The following is a 21,674-nucleotide window of genomic DNA, read 5'->3' on the forward strand; positions in this document are numbered from 1 at the left end:
TAAGTTGAAAAATATTTAGAATATTTATACAAGGTCCCTCATAAATTTTTATACAAAAATAGAAACATAAATTACTAATAATAATATAAATAAATTAAAAATATTTTGAAAGTTGATATGATCCACTGTTTCCGCTCATTTTTTTTTCGTATGCAATAATTTAACATTCAATTCAAATATAATACATCCACTAAAATGATATACAAAACCTAGCTAACTTATCCTACTTTTTCCCATTTTTTTTATAGACATAACCAAAGTTGTAATTCAAAATTAATTATTTAGTTTTAATTTTGGATGTTATTCAACTTAAACTTTTCAATTCATCACTCAGGTATTAAATGCTAATTTAGGTTGCAGTTACTCATACTATTTATACGATAATATACTTAATAAGATTCCGAAATTGTAAGGTAAATCTATGATAATTTATTTTTATAAAAATAAAGTACAAAAAGTTGTAATATTAATATATTTTTAATAATTATATTACATTTCAATGTTATTAAAAGTTAATTGATCAATATTAAAAAAAAATGAAAATTGTATGTTTCAAAAACGTTAATACAAATTTACTAAAATGCATAATTTCTAAGAATGATTCTATGGCATTACATTATCTCTACGCTATTTCAAACCTCTATCTATTAGCGTATACAAATTACAATTTTTTTTTTCATTTAATAATATGTATACTTTGTGTGTTTGAATTATATTTTATAATATTATAGTATTTATGTATAAACATATTATGTTTACATTTTATACATTTATTAATCAGATATAAAAAACTATTCATATAGTTTTATACATACATTTAGTTTTGGTTTAAAGTTTTGCTTTTTTTTTTCATATTATGTATCAATATTTTTTCAAACCAACGAGAATCAACCAAATGTTTTCTATTATAATATTATAATATAATACAAAAGTACAAGTACCTAAAATCAAAATATAATTTTTTCATTATTAAAAAATACCAACTAACCATAATACTATTAACTAAAAATGTTGTTTGAATCATTAGCTGTGTTACTATATTTTATAGAAATTGTCAGTTACGAGTATATAACTCGTTATATAATGAATAAAAAATATGTTGATTTAAATTAAGTTAAAAGTATTGAAATTCATCATTAGTATTTAATTATTTTATTATTAGAATAGGTATGATAATACTTAACTTTAATAACAATTATTTGAACTCCTAATGTATACTAATTATTAATAAATATATGCTATTCACATCAAAATAATAAAAAAAAATTTATTTAAATTTATTCTTAAACTTTTGGTTTACTTTTTAGTGATTTATTAGTTAATACAATAAAAATATTAAAATAAAAACCAGTAATATAAATTGTAACACAAATTAACACAAGAAACTACAATATTTTAACATAGAAAAATTAAAACTTGATTAAAACTAATTAATAAAATATAATGCTAAAAAAATAACAATTAATAATTTTAGAAATTTAAAAATAGACATTAATGTTTAATCTTGTTTTAACAAATAAAACAATTTTGAGTAAATAAAAAATGTATAATTATAATATAGGTCAACAAATAACGTATAGCTATACCACTCAACTATTTATTAAATTCTAGTAAAAATGATCTATAGAATTTCAAAGTTATTTATAGTATAGGTAGTACATAATAATATAATTACAATTTTTTATTAGCATTAGGCAAAAATGCCCTCGAGTATTGGTGGTAGCGAATATTGCGAATATTGGCTATTTAATGTAATATACATTACATGAACACCATAAAATTTGTACTAAAATATTTAAATTGTATTCACATTTTAGAACAATTCGGTATAAACAACTTAAGTGTAATATAAATAACACTATTTATGGATGTACCAGTACAAAATTGTAGAGCCAGAAGTAAATTCATAAAAAGCCATATGGTCTCATTATTATTAAATAATCATTAATAATTATATTAAACAACAATGTTAATTTTTTTTTTTAATTATTTAATCGGCATCTCGTTGCATTACATTAAATATTAAAACTTGACAATTATTATGAAAAAAATAACTGTAAAAATAATACGTTTACTCAATGATAATCATTATTAATATTGTCGTTTCGTTCGAAATTCTTTAGTCCATCAATATTATGAAATTAAATGTATTATTATTTTGGGGATATAATTTAATTTAAAGATATTAAAAATTGAAACTGACAGGATACTTCATTGTGGTACATTCTGTGTTTTTTCGAAGCATTATTGAATAACAGCGATTGTGAAAAAGTCAAATCACCTCTCGGGCACCCTGTATATTTAAACAAAAAATTGATAAATACTAAATTGGATTTTGAATTCATTCGGGAATTCTTCATTTTAGTTTACTTGACTCTTATAATATAGTATAAAGTATAATTCAATTAACGTCCGTGTTGAACTGTTGATCGCCGGGGCGGCGGCTGTACGGGGTATGCGCGATTCTTCCGTCAGATGACAAAACCGCTAAACCACTTTATTGTATTTTGGAGTGAAACTTTTAATTTCGTGTCGAATCGGAGCACTGTTAGCGACGAAACCTAACCTTACTTAACCATCCAACTCCACTCTCACACAAACAAACACAAGCATTTTAGTTCAAACGTGTGCAGTCTTCCCGATTTCGTTTCGATTCGATTAGAATTATATAATAATATCCACAAACTTTTAATGAGAAAAAAAATATCACTGTTATTACGAATCGCTAATAACTATAATATCACAATAATTATACTTGTTTTATGTGTACATTTATATATTTTATTATATTATACTATTTTTGTTAAAGTACTTGACTTTTAAGCCTCCGAAGCCATTTCATTTTATTTTGTAAATAAACATTAAAGAAACGATTTCAAAATTATCATTTTAACTATTTGGACAGCACTGTTTGGCTTTTAATATATTGTACTGTGTATTTGTATCTAACAGGGCTAGATTTGGGATCGATAAAACGGTATTAAATAAGTACCTATTCGCAATATCATTATTATTATCATTATCCATATGGCGGCCATATTAATGACACGATAAAACTTAACAGTATATAGTATAAACTAAAAATTACCATTTAAAAAATAAGAAGGTCAACGAGCAATGAGTATAGGTACCACTTTAAAATAAATCAAAAATGTCATAACGTATAGAAAAATTCATAATAATATCATATACGTAAAAGTTGTAACTGCCAACAAATAATGTTTTTAAATTACAACAAAATAATTCATGATGTTATTAATCATTAAAATGAGTTATTTTATCTAAATTTGAACTTAAAATATCTATAAAAATAACTTTCTTTGTATATTTCTTAGATTTTATGGTATCAATATAAACTACTTACAAGGAATCTTGTATTAAATCTTCAAAACTAGTTTATACCAACAAAAGTTCTTAAGAATTTCTATCAACAAAATAATTTGCAATTTCGACAAATTTCGTCAAAATTCTTACTTGAAGTATATGAAAGAAAAAACTGTGCCTATGTATTTATAATATTTTTGTACAGATATAAGAAAAACTTATGTAGAATCTATTATAACATTTTAAAGAATTTCGAGTTTGACCAAGTGAATAATTTTTTATTGATATTTGTACAAAAAAAATCAAAAATTTCATGCCCATAAAAAAAGTATTTAAAAATAGTTAAAAACTTGTTTTAAATATTATCATATAATGCAAAATATAATATAAATATTTAGTTAAAATGCCAAGTATCTACTGTAATTCGTTACCAAAAACAAAAATTGGTTTTGTTGATGTTTAACTTTTGAACCTCCTTCCTCCTAGCTACCAACTAGATCCACTCTGCTACCAGAAATTACACATCTTTTTGAAAATCAAAACATTTTTACTGCTCTAAAACATGATAACATACAGAAAAAATACACACCGTTGTAAAATCAATACTTTCACCAACCCGCTCAGAATCTAAAAATATATCACGTATAACTGATCACAAGGATAGTTTCCTGTGACACACCCAATTAGTATGACATATTAGAGAGGTTTTTAATTAATTAATGTACACGTGTTATAAAACAAAAAACTATTTTTCTACAAATATAAAATATCACACATATTAAACGACAATCCATAAACTGAAATTATAAAAAAAAAAAAATGAAACTATAACAATGTGTTTATATTATTATTATCATTATTGTTATTATTATTTTCAACGTTCCGCGAAAAATAATAATTATATGCACGTCACTATATATACAACTATGTTCATTCGTTTTCGTCACTACCGTGCGCGTTATACACAATGAAAAAAATAAAAATACTATCATCTAGAAACGGTTTTCACACGAAGAGCATAATGGAAAAAGAATAATTGTTATAGTGAATGTATCTTTACAAAAATATGTCATTGCCAAAAGAGCGAAACTATATTAAGCACTAAGTACGACATTTTCGTGGAACATATAAACGAAAAAGTATAAGTGTTTGTGCTCGGCGTGGCAGTATTGATCGAAAGAAACTGAGATAACTGGGATCGAAATATCGACGGTCGAAAACATAAATATAATATATAATTTTTCAACATCGTCACCACAGATATAATATATTAAGTATTGAAATTATTGTGAGGAAGGTATAGTAAAAAATAATTTGGGTAGGTAAACTTTCCTTTTCCAATAAATTAAACTATACTCATTGTCCGTTTTTGGATACAAATTCAAGTTACTTCTGCGATTTTAATTTTGTACACTAATTATTTTGAAGTCTTCCGATTATTGCCAAACAATATTTTACGTGAAATAAACTAATGAATAAATAGAAACGACAAAAAAAAAACATTTTTTTTTTTTTCGGAATACCACCAATATTCGTCGATCTCGAATTTTGTCGTGAATGCGAACGTTTCTAATATCTAGTTGTACGCATTACATTTTCACGGGATCGTTGTCGTAGCGTAATAGTTTTAAGCAAAGAAATATGACGACACCTCACTCCCGCTGTGCGTGTGCTGACGCTTTATCGCGGTAACCGTTAACCACGGTCGCCAATGGACTTCTTGAAAAAGTAACCGATAAACCACTAACCGACGATAACTATCGAACGTTTGAATGTTTTATAAAAATCGTATGCACAGAGGACCACCGTGTATTATGCAGTTAACAGACGTCGTTTTAGTCCTGCCGCGCGGTGTGGGGTGGGGGAAGGACGCAATTTAACTGGTTAACAAGTTTGACGCGCGCGCGCGCGCGAGCCAAACGCGCACGTGAATAATCCAGGAGATTTCCCGCAGGTTCCCGTGCGTCTCTGAACGAAACAGAGTAACACGCAGAAGTGCACGGGTATAAATCAAAACCGCGGGGTGTGGCGGTCGTTTTTCGGCGGCAGGACGGCGGTAATGGATGTGCGGAGGGGAGTGGTTAAGCCAGATTTATTTTTGTACTTCTCCGGCACCGCAGAAAAGAATATTTCATCAACGCGCCCAAACTTTTACAATATTTAAATGGTAAAAAGCGGTGTCCCGGCGGCAGGCGTCGAAGGGGGGCAGGGACGAGGAAAAGGTGAACACGTATGCGAGCGTGTGTGCAAAGCGCGGCGGACGTGCGGGTCGTCGACGTTCACGGGAAAAACCGGAGAGGGGTGAGCCTGTGCAGCTCGACGACGGGCGAAAGAGTACTGCACGGGGTCGTGTTTCTTTTTTTTCTTTTTTTTTTTTTCTTTATTTCACACTCAGAATTTGATATTTATTACCATTATTTTTGTCGGTTATATAATTCGGGCACTTTACCATTACAGTCGGCCCGAGTGGTGGAACAACGCTCTCGTTCGGTCGTTTGGCCGTGTGGCGAGTGCGTGCGTCACGCACCACCGCCGTACAAATGCTCATGTTTTCCCGCGCAATTCGAATATTATATAAAATATATCAACGCAATATATTATACTGTGCACACATTGCATAACGCCGCCCGAGATTACACAACGGCGGTAATAATATTATTATATAATATATTATGTGTAATATACGTATTGCGTGGAGCGGTAAATGCCTCGCCACATTGTTCGGCGATAATAATAATAGTAATAATCGAACGCCCGTTTATATATTGGACATTTCGGGAAATTGTTGTACGCTGGCGACATAATAATAATAATAATAATAATATTTCCGATGACGTACGGTCGTCGCCGTCGTAAATAATAATAACGGTAATAATAGTAATAGCGATGTTATTATTGTTTATTAATAACATTGCACGACGACGTAGTGATATATGTGTATATATAAAAAAGAAGTGTTGAATATTCGATACGCGTTTCGATATTATATTTTAATAATGACGGTGGTGGTATTTTTGTTTCAATTTAGCGTGCGTACAGTGTGATTTTTTCCGGCTGTTCGGCGCACAATGACCCGGACAATGTTTCTGTTTCGAAAATCATCTACGACTTTAAATATCTGATAACACTACAATAATTTTACATTGTGAGACGGAACGTGAAAAACAAAAAGGTGTTTCAAGATTTTTTTTGTCACGGCACTCGGCATAGGCAATTTCGTAGCACCACTGTACGCGAGACGACACATCCGTCAGCGATAACGTAGACAATAATAATTATCGTAACACGTTTCTACATTGCGGGTATAGTAAATAGTAGATATCTACCGATCATAAATATTGTAGTTTTATATTTTCAATTAAAGACTTTGTTTTAGTTAGTGTCTTACAAATGTGACATTATTTTTAAACTTTAAAATATAAATTTCACGGTTACGGACTCCATCGTCGGCACACTATATTTTATTGTTACTATTTGCATTATATTTATTCTATCTTACCTATGACATATTATTATTGAATTATTAACATGTTTAAACTTCTATGTGTTATAGAAATTTTCAATTGTTCTGTGTTTAAATTGTCGTGTAAGGGATTCGCCCGTCATTATATATATATATATATAAATAAATAAATATCAACGTGAGCGAATAATTTATAATGTTGATATCAGAAATAAGAAAATTTACCTGAATTAATTTCCATTTTTATAAATGTAATATTCAGAAGAAGAAATTTTTGTTTCAAATGCGAGTACCTACAGTAACATATTACTTATAAGCATTTTAAATATAATATAATGTTATTGATTCCTGATAATACACTGTTCATTATGTACACATTTCTTTAATTGATATCTTTTTAACGATAAAACAATTATACGATATACCGGTCTAATGATTGTACTTACGTTGAGCGATATGTATATACAGGAAACCAATAAAATAACAATTTAAATCAAATTATCTTAGCTATAAAAAATATAAAATATTATCCAGGATAGACTGTGTTTTAACATTATATTATGTTTACAAATCTACGATTTGCTATTTTTTTACTGTTTATGTTGAAGTAAAACGGTGTTTATCGCTTTTGCATACCAGTTACACTTGTTCTTAAATATCTTTAATTACGCCCGAGTCGAATGAGCATCAAAATAATTACAAAATATTAGAACGTTAAGATGTATAATGATCAAATAAATTAATTTCGCGTTTATATTTTTCAGAAATCAGACATCTATCTCATACTGATATTTAATCATTCTTAGCTATTGTATTTTTTAATACTACAAAATTTTAAATATTTATATTCCTTAAGTAACATCGCGCGGTATGTATAATATGTTAATCACAAAATTAGTTTTCCTATGTCTTAAAACGGTAACGCTAAGCTTGTCCCTCCTGAGTGGATACAAAACTCTTTTAAACTCTACTTTTCTAATGTAAATTTAATTGCGAATACTTCCTTGATATTAAAAGTTTTAATCAGTTAGTGTTTTTTTTTACACGGCGTTTTCAATGTTTATACGACATATTGTTGCATAATACTATCATAATTAAAATAAGATTAAATATGATTCTTGCAGAACCAAAAATCCCGTTCGATCAAATTACATTATTAATGATAATATATTATAACTACATATTATTTTAAAGATAGCAATTTTTTATTTTCCAGGATATTATGTATGTTTACGTAATTTGTTTAATGCTTTTAAATTACAATTACATTATTTTTAACGGCTTATCGTGTAATAACGCTACATAATTATATCCGTGTAATATGTTCAATAATATATCAAACGTAGTCACGTAAATTTTATTTTCGTCATTCTAATATTAAAAATAACGTTTAGACTACGTTTTAATTTTGAATAAAGTAGCTTCAGTGGACGAAAAGACCCGCATGGTAAAAAAAAAAATGATTAAAAATTTAAAATGGACAAACCTTATTTACGTTACGCATTGATTACACTCCTCCTGAAGTACGCTCGAACGACTCTCGACGGCGACATTCACTCGTATTTTATTTTTTCATATGCATATATAAAAGCAGTACTAACATAAAATTAGAGTCGTTTACGTATAGCCTAAAACGCTATAAAACATCACTATGGGATGAGCGAACAATGTGGACGGGTGGTGAGTAAAAAATTCAACTCCAACGACCCCTTTAAATTAAGACGATCATCCCTACTCTACACCCCACGACGATAATGGTTTTTTTTTCGTTCGTTCGTCCGTTCCTAAGTCCCATTATTTACAGTCTGCCGGTTTGCACAGGTACCGGAAAAAATAATAACAGTAATAATAATAATAACGTATCGTAAACCTCACTTGTAACGTTTCTTCGTTTCCGAAGAGTAGGAGGGTGTATGTTTTATCCGTCCACTATAAAAATAACGGTTGTGATAGCGGCATAGGCATCAGCGTATAGACAAGAATATAATAATATATAATATATTATTATTATGTACGAGTAAAAAAACAAAAAATAAAAATAAAAAAAATCACCTCGAAACCTTATACCTAGTTAAACCGTATCGGATGATCGGATGAAATATTATCGTCCGGTATTTCGTGTTTAAGTGCACAAAAATACACGCGCACTCACTCCAAACCATTTTTATATCAAAATAAAGTATGGCGATTCTATATTATGACAAGTAAAATAAAATCGAAAAAAGTTTTTTGTCGAGTCCAGTGAAGCCAGTATAATACTGGTACAATATTATTGAATTATCGACGCATGAAGGAGTTGATGCTCCGAGTGCGACATACCGTTCGTCGTGATTTGGACGCTGTTTCATGTAACGTAATCGGTAGATTTTTTTGAAATTGACTACGCGTGTAAACAAAAAGACAAGTAAAATAAATACTCTGAGCCTTGGGGTTTTCCGGTGCGTGGGTCGCACAAGGAGCGATAAGAAGGGTGTGTCATCGGAGTGTAAGGAAAAGACTAACAAGACCAAAACGATAAATGACCGCTGCATGTCCCGGTCAAAGCGTTTTACTTTTAATGCTCAGTGATGAGCACGATGTAGATTGACGATACGATGATGGGATTAAACGACAATTTACCTACCTTAATTCTTCACTGGTATTATTTTTCTCAAACTTGTTTCATTCATCGATCTAACAACAACGACATTATTGACGACTTGTCAATGGTATAATACGATGGATTAAAATATATTACGTAATTCAATAACATTAATTACATAAACAGATTGCTTTGTAATCCGTGAGTTCAATGGTAGAAGGTATCTACTTTTCTGCAGTCTAACTGCTACACTACTTCTATTGAAAATTCATTTAAATTAATTGCGCAAAAATAATAGTTAAAATTGCTTTTTTTTAATATATATATATAAATCAGCAATATTTATTATTATTACCTAAAATCAATAAGTTTAAAAATTTCTAATGTGTCTTGAATTTTACACAAATATATTATTATAGACTGCAATTCCCTTCTAATTTTGCAATTTTAAAAGATGATTTTTCTGAGATACTTTGGATTGATTTCCCCAAATGTTTCTTTCTCCCTTGTTTTTCTCACTCATCTTTAACATGTCCTACCCTCCTCTGTCCTCGTTCATTCCTCAAGCAAACAGTCACTAATTGGTGACTTCTTTTTACGCAAAACGTATATTCTGTCTCTCTTTGTATATACTCTTTATGCTTAACAGTATAGATTGTACCATGTATCTAATAAAAATATATTTTACTAACTTGTGATATAAGACATAAACTTTTCACCTAAATATTTTAACATTTTTAACACATAATGTATGTACTCTTAAGAAATTAAATATTTTAAATTTATAGTATAATATACATTTTATGAAATGTTCTAAGACATCATAATACATTTTGACGATATCATACACTGTAGGATGTCTTCGAAATAACTGATTTGTTAAAATTACATATTATAATATAATTACGTTATACTTGAATCTATTAATAATCCATCGATTAGTGAGTGTACAATGTATATTTAGTTTTGAATACAATGAATTGGTGTACACGCCTGACTTGCGTGCAGTACAATATAATATGTATATATAGTACGTGAGTCGTGCAGCCTAGCACGGTGTGTGGAATACAAAACCTTATGTCGATTGAACAGTAAGCGGCGAGGTGTATATGCAAATTACATCACGGTCGGGGTAGTGAAGGATGGTACAAGAGCGTATGGTGGTAGATACGCCGAATTTCCCAAAGGACGTAGTGCGCGAGAACTTGTTGATCGGAGTAAATGTACGGATTTATAAAAGCGGATGAATACGCGGGTGTAAGGGACCGGGTTAACGATAAAAAAAAAAAAAAATACACGATATATACGAGACACAGAACACTTCGTTTTAAATATATCGAATACCTACACGTTATACTTTGAAGTCGAGCTATTTGGGTCCGACCGATAAAAAAGTTTTTTAAAAAAAAAGCCACGCGGGCTGATGGAAACGCGTAAATACTCGATTCGACGCTGCAAATACGTTTCTATATACTCCGGTGTATTAACTATTACGCGATCAAATTAACCAAAGGATAGTATATAGTTCCGTTGTTAATTTAAAATCATAAATATATAATGCAATGTATATTTCACGATTATTAATGAATACGAATATTGACAGAGAATAAACGTGAACGCGAAAATGATTACGTTCGTGAAAATATCGATCCGGTAGTGTGCTGACCACCGAAAAAATAAACATCGCAAAGGTCGGTAATAATCTGTAATTGTGTTTTATTAAATAAGAAAAATCTTCTGATGTACGTGCGAGTTTGCTCCGATACGATCGCGGTGATGATTTTGTGCATTATTATAATACTGTAGAAGCGTTGTGGGTAAAGTGTGGTCGAAAATTTATTTTTCTTCAGAAAATAAGATAATTCGTTTTTATAAACGACCCTCCGTGTAGGTACACAATGTTTTTCCAGTGTATTCAAATTTTAAATGACGTATTATCCGCTCACGAAAATTATTATTCCTTACGACATAAATAATTCATTAAAAGTGCACGGGGAGGTGGTCGTGGAATCAATGTCCCTTGGCTGCAAACGATGTCACGTGAAATAACGTAAAACGATTCGACCCTAAATATGGGTTTTGTGTAGATACGCGATACGACGGTACCTTTACAACCCGACCGACTGTTTTTATTCCGTCCATAATAATAATTATTAATTTATGTCGTGGCTCACGTCGAATTAATTTTAGTATATTTTATGCGCCTATTTGGCATAAACGTGCGCGACATTTGCAAACCCGCGATTAAATTGTATTTACATTACCGGACAACAGCGTACTTAATATTATATACTAAATGATACCCAAGTCTTGCAGTTTTACAAGATTTTCTAACATAAGGTCTTCAAATTATCTGAAAACGCAGCCGAACGTTATGCCGCAGAATCGCGTTGGCCGTGTTTAAACTAAAATTTAAACATGCACGAAGGTATACACGAACGCTCTTTTTCCGAGAATTTTTTATGATAATTGCAACAAATACTTTGAAATTCAAATAAACAATTCCGCGTAAGAGTTTACATTTCACAAACGTACGCGCTACAGTTCAACGGGTATTTTAAGACTTAACGGTAAACGTACCCGCGCCAAACACGAGAAATGTTTTGACTAAATTACTCGAGGTTTCTGGTTTTTGTGAATTAAGTCGATACGTTAGAACGGTCTGTTTTTTTAAACATCTCATGGACAATGATTTTTAAACCGCTCTCGTGGATACTATAATATGCGGTAAAATACGAGGTACACGTTAATCTTTGAATTTTGAAATCGCGATTAATGATATCATGTTCATCTGTAAACACAAGCGGCGTGATCACGTGTCTTTTCGCGTATTTTACATCGGTGTAATTTTATTAAATTTTTTTTTTTTTCTGTACCTCATCTCAGTCTGCCGTTCGATTTGGTCACACAATTTGATCGTTTTAATGTATTGTAAATTTACGAAACTCGTGAGAAATCGTATTATAGTTTTGATTTAATTAACGATGTCTCCGCCCGCCCATATGTGGACAGCACTAAAGCGCACTATAAATATATTTTCGTGTTTTCCTCTTTTATACTCGATTATGTATAATAATAATATTTTACGTTTACAAATTCACTTTTATACAAAATCCCCTTTTGGAATCATGTTTTCCGAACTGCGTCATTCAACGTGTTTTATAACATTTAATATGTCCGGCTTTTTTGAAAACCTAAAACCGTATATCCGCGAGAGTATCTCTGTTAGGTAAACGTAATGATAATACAGACAATATTATTTGAAGATGAAACGTAATAACCGCCAACACTCCACGACGTTGTATTATATGAATAGGTATCTAATTAATTTTACATTTATCGTGTACTGCATATAAATAAGGTATTTCCAACTTTCCAGACTCTCCGTTTAACGTCAATAATAATATTCTAAAATTATTGTGTAACAGTGAATATTTGTTGCTTCGCCCGTCTTTAATGATCAATAATCGGGAAAGAGTGTGGAGAATAAACTGTTTAAAGGCTTACTCTTTGAATAAGCGAACGCGTTAACAACGAACGGGGCAGTATCGTTTTAAACGTTCCGAGTCCATACGAATTCCGTCAAAGCTTACAAATGACTGGTCCGCATCCTTTTCGCCTTCGGTTCCCGATAAATTGTGTTACGTGGCTGACGAAACAATTTATTACGAGTAACGTTTATAATATATTCGCAACGTTTTTTTTTTCTCAATACGACTTTCTGTTTTCAAATGTGCTTGCACATGCAACTAATGAATATATTCAAAAATTCTTAGTTATTTTCCAATTTCCATTTGAAAACCATGTCAAATAGGGCTTCTGATGCACAACATTATCAAAGAGACAGAATTGTATTATTGTTATAATTATTGTCCTTGTCGTGCGGTAATAAGTACATTCTATAGTATATTGCATTATTATGATATGTTGGTCACTCTTTGTATCGATTGTATTCCAATTGCGTATTCACACACTGTCCATAACTATATAATCGTATTATAATATATACATGTATATATATGTATATTATGCAACTGTATAATAACTTACTCCGACGACAATGCTTTGGTTGTACGCCGGTTCTACATAGTATCACCGATAATCAGATCTCGTGCGTTGAAATCGTCCATGTACTATTATAATATGTGTCCCGCAGCAAGTATACTATAATTACTTATGAATATGTGGTAATTCCGAATTCTTGGACATTATGACCCAGACAATTTAACGAATCATTTTGTAATGTTTTAAGGACGAAAACTAATATTTAAAAAAAAATAAGACAATGTATTACACTCTGTGTATTTCCTGAGACATTGCTTGGTTTTCGATAAAACAATCACTCCATGCATATATTTACATTACACAGTATACACTGATCTTATCGTTTTGTGCACACCGTGTGTTTTTTTTAAGAAATATTTTTAGAGAAACTACGTTAACATTAAATTTGTCGTCTATGTATAGGCACAAACGTTATAAATTCGAGAAAATGTTCGATACAACTCCCAGATGCTATGTTTTATGCAAAACAAGCCCGACGAAAACAATATTTTATATCATTATTTAATGAACAATAACAATAATGTTCAACCTTAGATGTTATTTTTTATAAAAAAAAAAAATGTTTCCGTCGCCGTAAGTCAATCATACGATTCGTGTTTGTTGAAAAGGGTTTTATTGTATATTTTATCAACAATAACCCTCCATAATATCATATAGTTGTTGTCTCGTCTTTTTTATTTTTTATATATTTTTCACATTCGAATCTGTTTTATTGTTATTATTGCATAACATTATATTTTTTGCATCAAAGTGGAACAAAATGTGTTCACTGAGTGGACTGAGGCAGCGATTCAAATGCGTACCATCAACGCGCAGTTTTGGACTTGGCCAAAAGTAGCATAAACACTGTTGTTGTGTGTGCGAATACTAACAATTTTTATCTCTAAATGGATATATCGTTTTGGCGATTTTGGTATCGTTTAAGTGAATAAATTATAAACCGTTTGGATAATAAACAGTAATAAACAATACTCAGTGATCACTTAGCCACAAAAATGTAAATTCTTCTCATATACAAACTGATATTCAGTATTTGAAACCGTTAAAGCGTTATGAATTCGGTATCCTTTGCCTATTGACACTTTATCATTGTTCTATGCTTACATAATGCATAGCTACAAATACTATTTGGTAGTATTTCATGGCGGCCCCAGTGTTATAAGAGGGCATTGTTTATTTTTTAGTTATAGTTATTTTTATTTAATAATCTATACAAAAAATATAATAATTAATGACAAATGCGTTTTTACGGCATCGAGAACTTCAATTTATAGTAAATCAAATACTATTTTTTTTAATTATTACAAACAACTACAGTGCTAAATTTGTTGAAATAGGAAGACAAATTTTGTACTTGCCCCAAACGGTATACCGTTTTTGCTCAAAAATCGATCAATCGATGCCAATTTTAGGTCAATTCAAACGAACGCATGGCAACATTTCTCAGTTCAGCGTAAAACACCACCTGCTGTAAACTAGGTATGACAGAAACTATGGATGCCGAATTAAAATGTCTTCTAAACAGATGACTAATAAGACCTTTGATTCAATTCTTGGTTAAACCACACAAAAAAAATCAAGCAATATCTACAATCTACATACAAACTTATACAAACTATTTAGTATATACTATCTGTTCAATATAATATATTATTAAGTTCAACTAAGATTTATATACAGTTATGTTAATTACTCATATTATTTAGTCAAATTGCTATTAATCTATTATTAAATAATAACTGTAGTAGAATAATGCATACTCTACATACCTAAATTCAAAAATGATGAGAATATTTTCTGCTATATTTTTAAATTTTATTTGACAATTTAACCAATTTATACTTAAGTATGTTATATTAAGATAAGATAAATAAATTGTATATTCTAAGGTTAACCCCTGTATTTTGATTTATACTTTTAGAGTTGTAAAAGAATTTCAAAAGTACCAAACAGTGCGTCATTAAATTGAAAAATAAGACTTATTTTTATTGTTTCGAAAACATTTTTCTTAAGTACTTCAACAAAATATCAAGAAAAATATAAAAACAGTAAAACAAATGTAAAAAATATAAACGAACGCCCCCCCAACTGAGAATACTGTTCACGAACATTTACCCAATAAAATTAATCATTTATTTATCATTGAAAAACATTTTTTTTTACACTTACTTCAGTGTCCCGTACAATTACTCCATCAATTTGTATCCTAAATCTACGCTGGTATACAGAAATTACATTTTTTTTAGAGTTGTAAAGAATTTTATCCAAATCAAAATATTCTTCAACTTGTTGATTATTATTAATAAACTCAATAAAAATAAGCTTAATAAAATCAAAGTAGGACTATCAACTGAATATTACATTTGAATTACATTAAAATATTTGCAGTGAATCTAAAAATGCATTAAAATACATTTGAGTCCTTTAATAATCTTATGAAGTACCTAACTTATTGTGTTTTAAAATAATTCAATAGTTATAAATTCAGTTGAAATGTATACCAACTGATAAGCATAGTTATTTATTATAATATTATAGTGTATATTATTATCATACTTTATTCACGCTTATTCACTATTAATATATATATTTTTTTAAATTTAAAATAAACGCATAACCCAATAAACCCAATAAAATTAATGGCATTTAATTTCGTAAAGATTTTTACAGAACTCGTTGAATTCAATGTAATACCACAAATTACAGCATGACTGTCTGCAATAAAAAAAAAAAAAAAAAAAAAACATTTGATGAGTTTTTCGGAATAGGTCATAAATAATGTGAGCAGTAAAACTTTAACATAATAGTATTGAAAAAGCGGTAAATGGTTTATTGTAAAAAGAAAAAAAACATTTCCCTTACTACCTATCTACTAGATTAGAATATAACGGGAAAAAAACTAATTTAACTTAACTAAAATATATAACAATCTTTGAATAAAACCTTTTAAAATTAACACAATATAAATTATAGTTCTATTTATTTCAGTAAAAACTTGTCAGTCTTAATGATTATGAATGTCATCGTTAAAAATATATTATTATGTTTAAAATTACGATTATTATAAAGATGTCAATAGTCTGATATTTTATTTACTAGAATTGCTCATAGGTTACATATACCTAATAATATTTCACCTAAACACAACTACTAAGACAAAGAAAAAACATTTTTTATTTTAAAAAGCAAAATATAATTTAAACAATTAAAAACTACTGACTAATTTCATGTATTCAACGAAACTGCTAAATACCTATTATATTATGGCATTTGCTCATGACATTGGTATGTAGTGTGAGAATTAAATCAATTAATAATTACTCCGTCATTATCAAAGTTTGACGCTTGACGACACATAATTTCATCATATTATTCACGTAAAATAAACGTGCAATGTAACGAAGACAATATAATATTCGAAATAATTTATCAAACGAACGAAAACGTTAACAGATTGAATTAAAATAAAACTTACCGTCAGTAACCGCTAATATACTTACAATTGATTAATTGATTTTTTTTTTTTTTAATATGTTAAACCTAGTTGAACTAGTGAGTTACATAATTTACTAGCATTTCGTATACGCTTTTAGTAAATAGGTTAAGTATTATATTTATAATGTATAGCTGATTACGAATCGTACAAAACCTAACGCACGACGACAATGTTAACAAATTTGTCAGGCACGATAAAACGTATACACTTTCCTGCTCCTTCTCCCCGCCACCAAACGTGGTGTTAGCAACAACATAAAAATAAGAGCGAAAATTAAATTAGACGAAAAATGCCGAAATTTATCGCCTCCGCGTGATTGATTTGCATTGAGTTCAATTAAATGTATGTTTACGTGTTAGATGAAGAAGATCCGGTTCGCATATTCCGGTTTCGGATATTTTAAAACTCATCAAATCTACTGCACGTGACGCATATGAACGGTATAATTGTAATATAAACGTCGAATTCAATTTTTTTTAACTACGAGGAATACGATGTCAAGTGAGACCACATCGTATGATTGATATTATATTTAAAGTGAAGCGTGAAATCTATTGGTTTGGCGACATTGTGTCCTTTTTTTATGATTTTCGTTTAAAAAGCATTTTCGAACAATTTTTTTTTTTTAGTTTATTCGCAAACCTAATATTGACTGTTGAACTAATAATAAAAACAAATTATTTCAATCGAACACTGTATGTATTTCGTACGTTATTAACTTATTATTAATTTAATCCGTATAATTTGCAATATATAGGTGTGCTCACTGCTCGTTGACCGTTGTATACAGTTATACAAAAGTGTATCAATGCAGAAATAATTTATATTTCCATAATTTTCGAGTTCAATGGATAATTACATTATTTATTATTTATTTAATGCATCTGGTATGGTAGTACTATATTAATTTTACGGACAAAATAGAACATAACGAAATACAAACCATTTTCAGTTATTGAGGCGCCTGACTAATTTAAATACGATTTTATGGCCATAAATAATTATAACTCAGTTTAAATAAAATTATTAGATTTAAAGAAAATATATTAATTTTTAGATTACAATCAACAGTGTTATAGGTAAATAACAACTGTAAAATAAAGTGTATATAATAAATTCAATGTTATTATATAAAATAGATAATTTTTATGGTGAAATTAAGCTATAGAATCTAGTTAGTGGCTAATGCTACGGAATACGGACTTGTGCGCCCACAGACCATACCAGATTAAGTTTATTAAAAATGAATTATTAATATTATATTAGACGTGACGTGACGTTAACGGTGTGTCGAACCGTGTAAAGACTCGTGTCTATTTTTCTACCGACCTTTGATCCGTCAGACGAATACAATAATTATAATTTAACAATCTGAAATTTATACGCCGATCCTGTAGTATACAAACAATGTTTTGTCTTTTACGGTATATTCGACGTTAATACATCACAATATGTGCAAGTTTCTTCTCGTTTATGTGAAATCCCTTGGGTGCCAACCAAATTAATAGTAAATAAATAAAACGCTAAGTAAAACGCATTCACGACCTCACGGTTAACATATCACGAGTAACACCGTCGGCAGCTTAAAATTACAATTTCCATAAAATTCTATGCATATGTAATATGTAGTACGCAAACATAATTATTATACCAGATCCATTATATATATCGATGTCGTCGACCAATCAGTTATATCGTTATTACTATAGTTTCTCGAACCATTTTATCCGGAAACTTGTGCGCGATTTGTGTGTTTTTAATAACGTGTAGCATTTTTAGCAAAATTTGACCATATACCAATGTCGAGGCTGTCCAATTGGCGACGGTAACCAATTTCGATTATTTTGTGGCCCCTGAAACTGTAAGATTTAATTTATTAAAACATAACGCCTGCGTTCTCCGTGCGTATACAATTATTATAAAATTTGAAATTTATTATATAATCGCTCAATAATAATAATAATAATAATAATATACACAGTTGACGTTTGCTGGCTAGCGCAAAACTTGTCCATTACTTCCGGTCAGGAACGTCCGTGCGTGAGGCGGCTGAACGGTAATTTTCCATCGCTCGTGATGACCGGACAAATCACGTTACGACTCCGTCCCCGTAGACACACACACACACACACACACACGCCCTAATTCGATTTCGTCCGTCCTCCCGTTTTTGTTTCCGCTCCCGACCTAACGCGCATCACGTCGTTCCCGCGAGGTGAAGGGGATCTGATGACGACAAACACGTCCGTCGGCCGATGTCCCGCGTAAGGAGCGCATTCTATTACAATGCGAGACGACCGTACCCGGACACAACACGCAATAATAAAAAAAAATCTCCAGACGTGTTGCATCATTACATTATTTACATATGAGACTTTAACCCTTCTTCTCGCAGCCCCACCTCCAACCCCCACAACCCCCCAAGTATATGAGATTGTATTTTGTACAAAATTCAACTATCCATCTCTCCTCTCTGCCTCTCAGATTTCTACGACAGGGTGGCTTTTATCGTTAATTTTTTTTATTATTATTATTATTATTATTATTCATATCATATATATTTTATTCGTTTATTCGACTTTTACGCTATTTTATGGTTATTATTGTCGCGTATATTCCGTTTCCAGTGAACGCGAACATGCGGAATACACGATGAAAATAGATTTCACGAAGAATTTTTTTTTTATTTTTTACGATCAAGTGCCTCCGACGATACTCAACGTCTCTATTGTCCGTCGAAGACGATTGTCTGATACGCCGACGACTGAATATCGGCGGCCGCTATTCGTACTTAAGGAGCGATTTTTGTAGGTAAACTTTGCCGTAAAAAAAGATAAAAAATCGACTTTATCGTCACAGTTTATCACTTTGTCGGCGTATTCAAATAAAAAATATTACGAATAACGCCAACCGTTAATTCCTACTGTTCCTAGTTCAGATAAATCTATACACTTTATTATAGCGTCTCATGTCGTTCCAAGACAAACAATTAACACGTAATCTCACTGAATATGAGACACAAACACAAGTTCACATTCAGTTTCGATTTACCGATGAAATTTACTCCTGAATGATTTCTTAGTTTATTTTAATTAATTTTGTTCTTACACCCGCACCGTTGAGATATAACAATGATACGATTATTTCATTTTCTTTGACGAACATTATTTTTTAAAATATTCCATTCGAAACTGCAAGTAAAATACATTTGCACTGAATTCAGTTCGTTAAAACTTTTTTTTTTATTTGAAGGCATTGAAGTTTTTAATGAAACATATGAAATTTAACAGAACGAGTGTAGAACAAATGCGGAGTGATCAAAGTTTGAAAACACAATAATTATAATTACAAGAAATATTGACAATATCAATCATTAAATCGATAAAGTTTTAGAATAAAATACGACAAATTATATAAAATTATCAGTGATATAACCAACTGCACATGTGTCTTGATATAATATATGAGTTACAATAATCGCAAAATCTTACAATTTATAGTTTGAAATCGTCAAATAATTTTTTTATATTTTGCCTTTTAGATCGGTTGGATGAAAGCCGAAGATCAAACAATATTAACGTTTCATGAACGTGTAGTAGCTTCAAACGGTCGATTCAGCGTAAGTCATGAGAATTACAGAACTTGGTATTTACATATAAGAGATGTGGAAGAAACTGACAAAGGCTGTTACATGTGCCAAGTTAACACAATGGAAATGCAAAAACAAATCAGCTGTTTAGACGTTTTAGGTAAGTGGACAATGGGCAAAATATTATTGCATTTTAAATATATAATATTTTACCATACATTTAAAATCATAACCTAAGAGTCTCTAACCTATACCCCACGGATCATGTTCTAAATAAGGACCGATTTATACGGGTCCTATTACTACAATTTATAATCCAAAAATAATAATATTTAGTTAATCATTATTTTTTTTATATTTAATTAAATATACTATATCGTAAAAATAAATAATGAACATAGCTACAATATATTTTTAACAACTTAAAATCTATATACTAAATTCAAATATATTTTTACATAAATTTAAACAATTACGAATTTGAACTCCTTTACTTATAATTGATATGTTCAAAACATTAGAACTAATAAACTATAAAACTATTTTTTTTCCAGCCTATACAGTTTTTAATTTTTTGTATGATCGTCAGGTAAAAATGTTCGAGACCTCTGAAAAGTAAAAGTAAAACAATTTTAAATTAATCGATACCTACCACTAAATATCTATTGAAAAAAAAAATCACTTTTAACAAAGGTACGAAATAATTTTATTGGTGTACCTAATCAAAATTCTATAGATTCATTGACCAAATGAAAACATTTATCAATGACAACATATTTCTTTACCAATCACAACCTTGGATAACCAAACCCTTTTATTACTCGTCTACCTTTTTTTAATTGAATAATTCATTTGACCTGTATTCGTTTACTATATTATTTTCGTAAAATCAGTTAAAACTAAATATTTTATCGATTTTCAGTCAAAAATAATCTATACAATTAAATTTTAAAAGACAGTCCGTACATTTATATGCTATACAAGAGTTAAAAAATATTGAATATTTTGATTTGCACAAGTTACTTGTCAAGTTTTTTTTTTAGTATAGGTTTGATATATTTTTTTTTATTAATAAAAAAAAGTATTACTATTATTTCGCGATTCGATGGGAACGTCCCCATTTTCCGGAACCATCTGCAGGGAACATTTATGTTAA

At 30.0% G+C, this 21,674-nt stretch overlaps 1 protein-coding gene across 2 annotated transcripts in view; it reads left to right on the plus strand.

The window, feature by feature from the left end:
* Positions 1–21,674, plus strand: part of LOC113557199 (lachesin-like) — a 202,406-nt gene that overhangs the window by 61,017 nt on the left and 119,715 nt on the right. For both annotated transcript variants that reach the window (XM_026962579.1, XM_026962580.1), the window contains exon 3: positions 20,471–20,678. In XM_026962579.1, the coding sequence (XP_026818380.1) occupies positions 20,471–20,678 (208 nt within the window). The remainder of the gene's footprint in view (positions 1–20,470; positions 20,679–21,674) is intronic.

The sequence above is a fragment of the Rhopalosiphum maidis genome, chromosome 1, assembly GCF_003676215.2.
Source record: "Rhopalosiphum maidis isolate BTI-1 chromosome 1, ASM367621v3, whole genome shotgun sequence".
Taxonomy (NCBI): Eukaryota; Metazoa; Arthropoda; class Insecta; order Hemiptera; family Aphididae; genus Rhopalosiphum; species Rhopalosiphum maidis.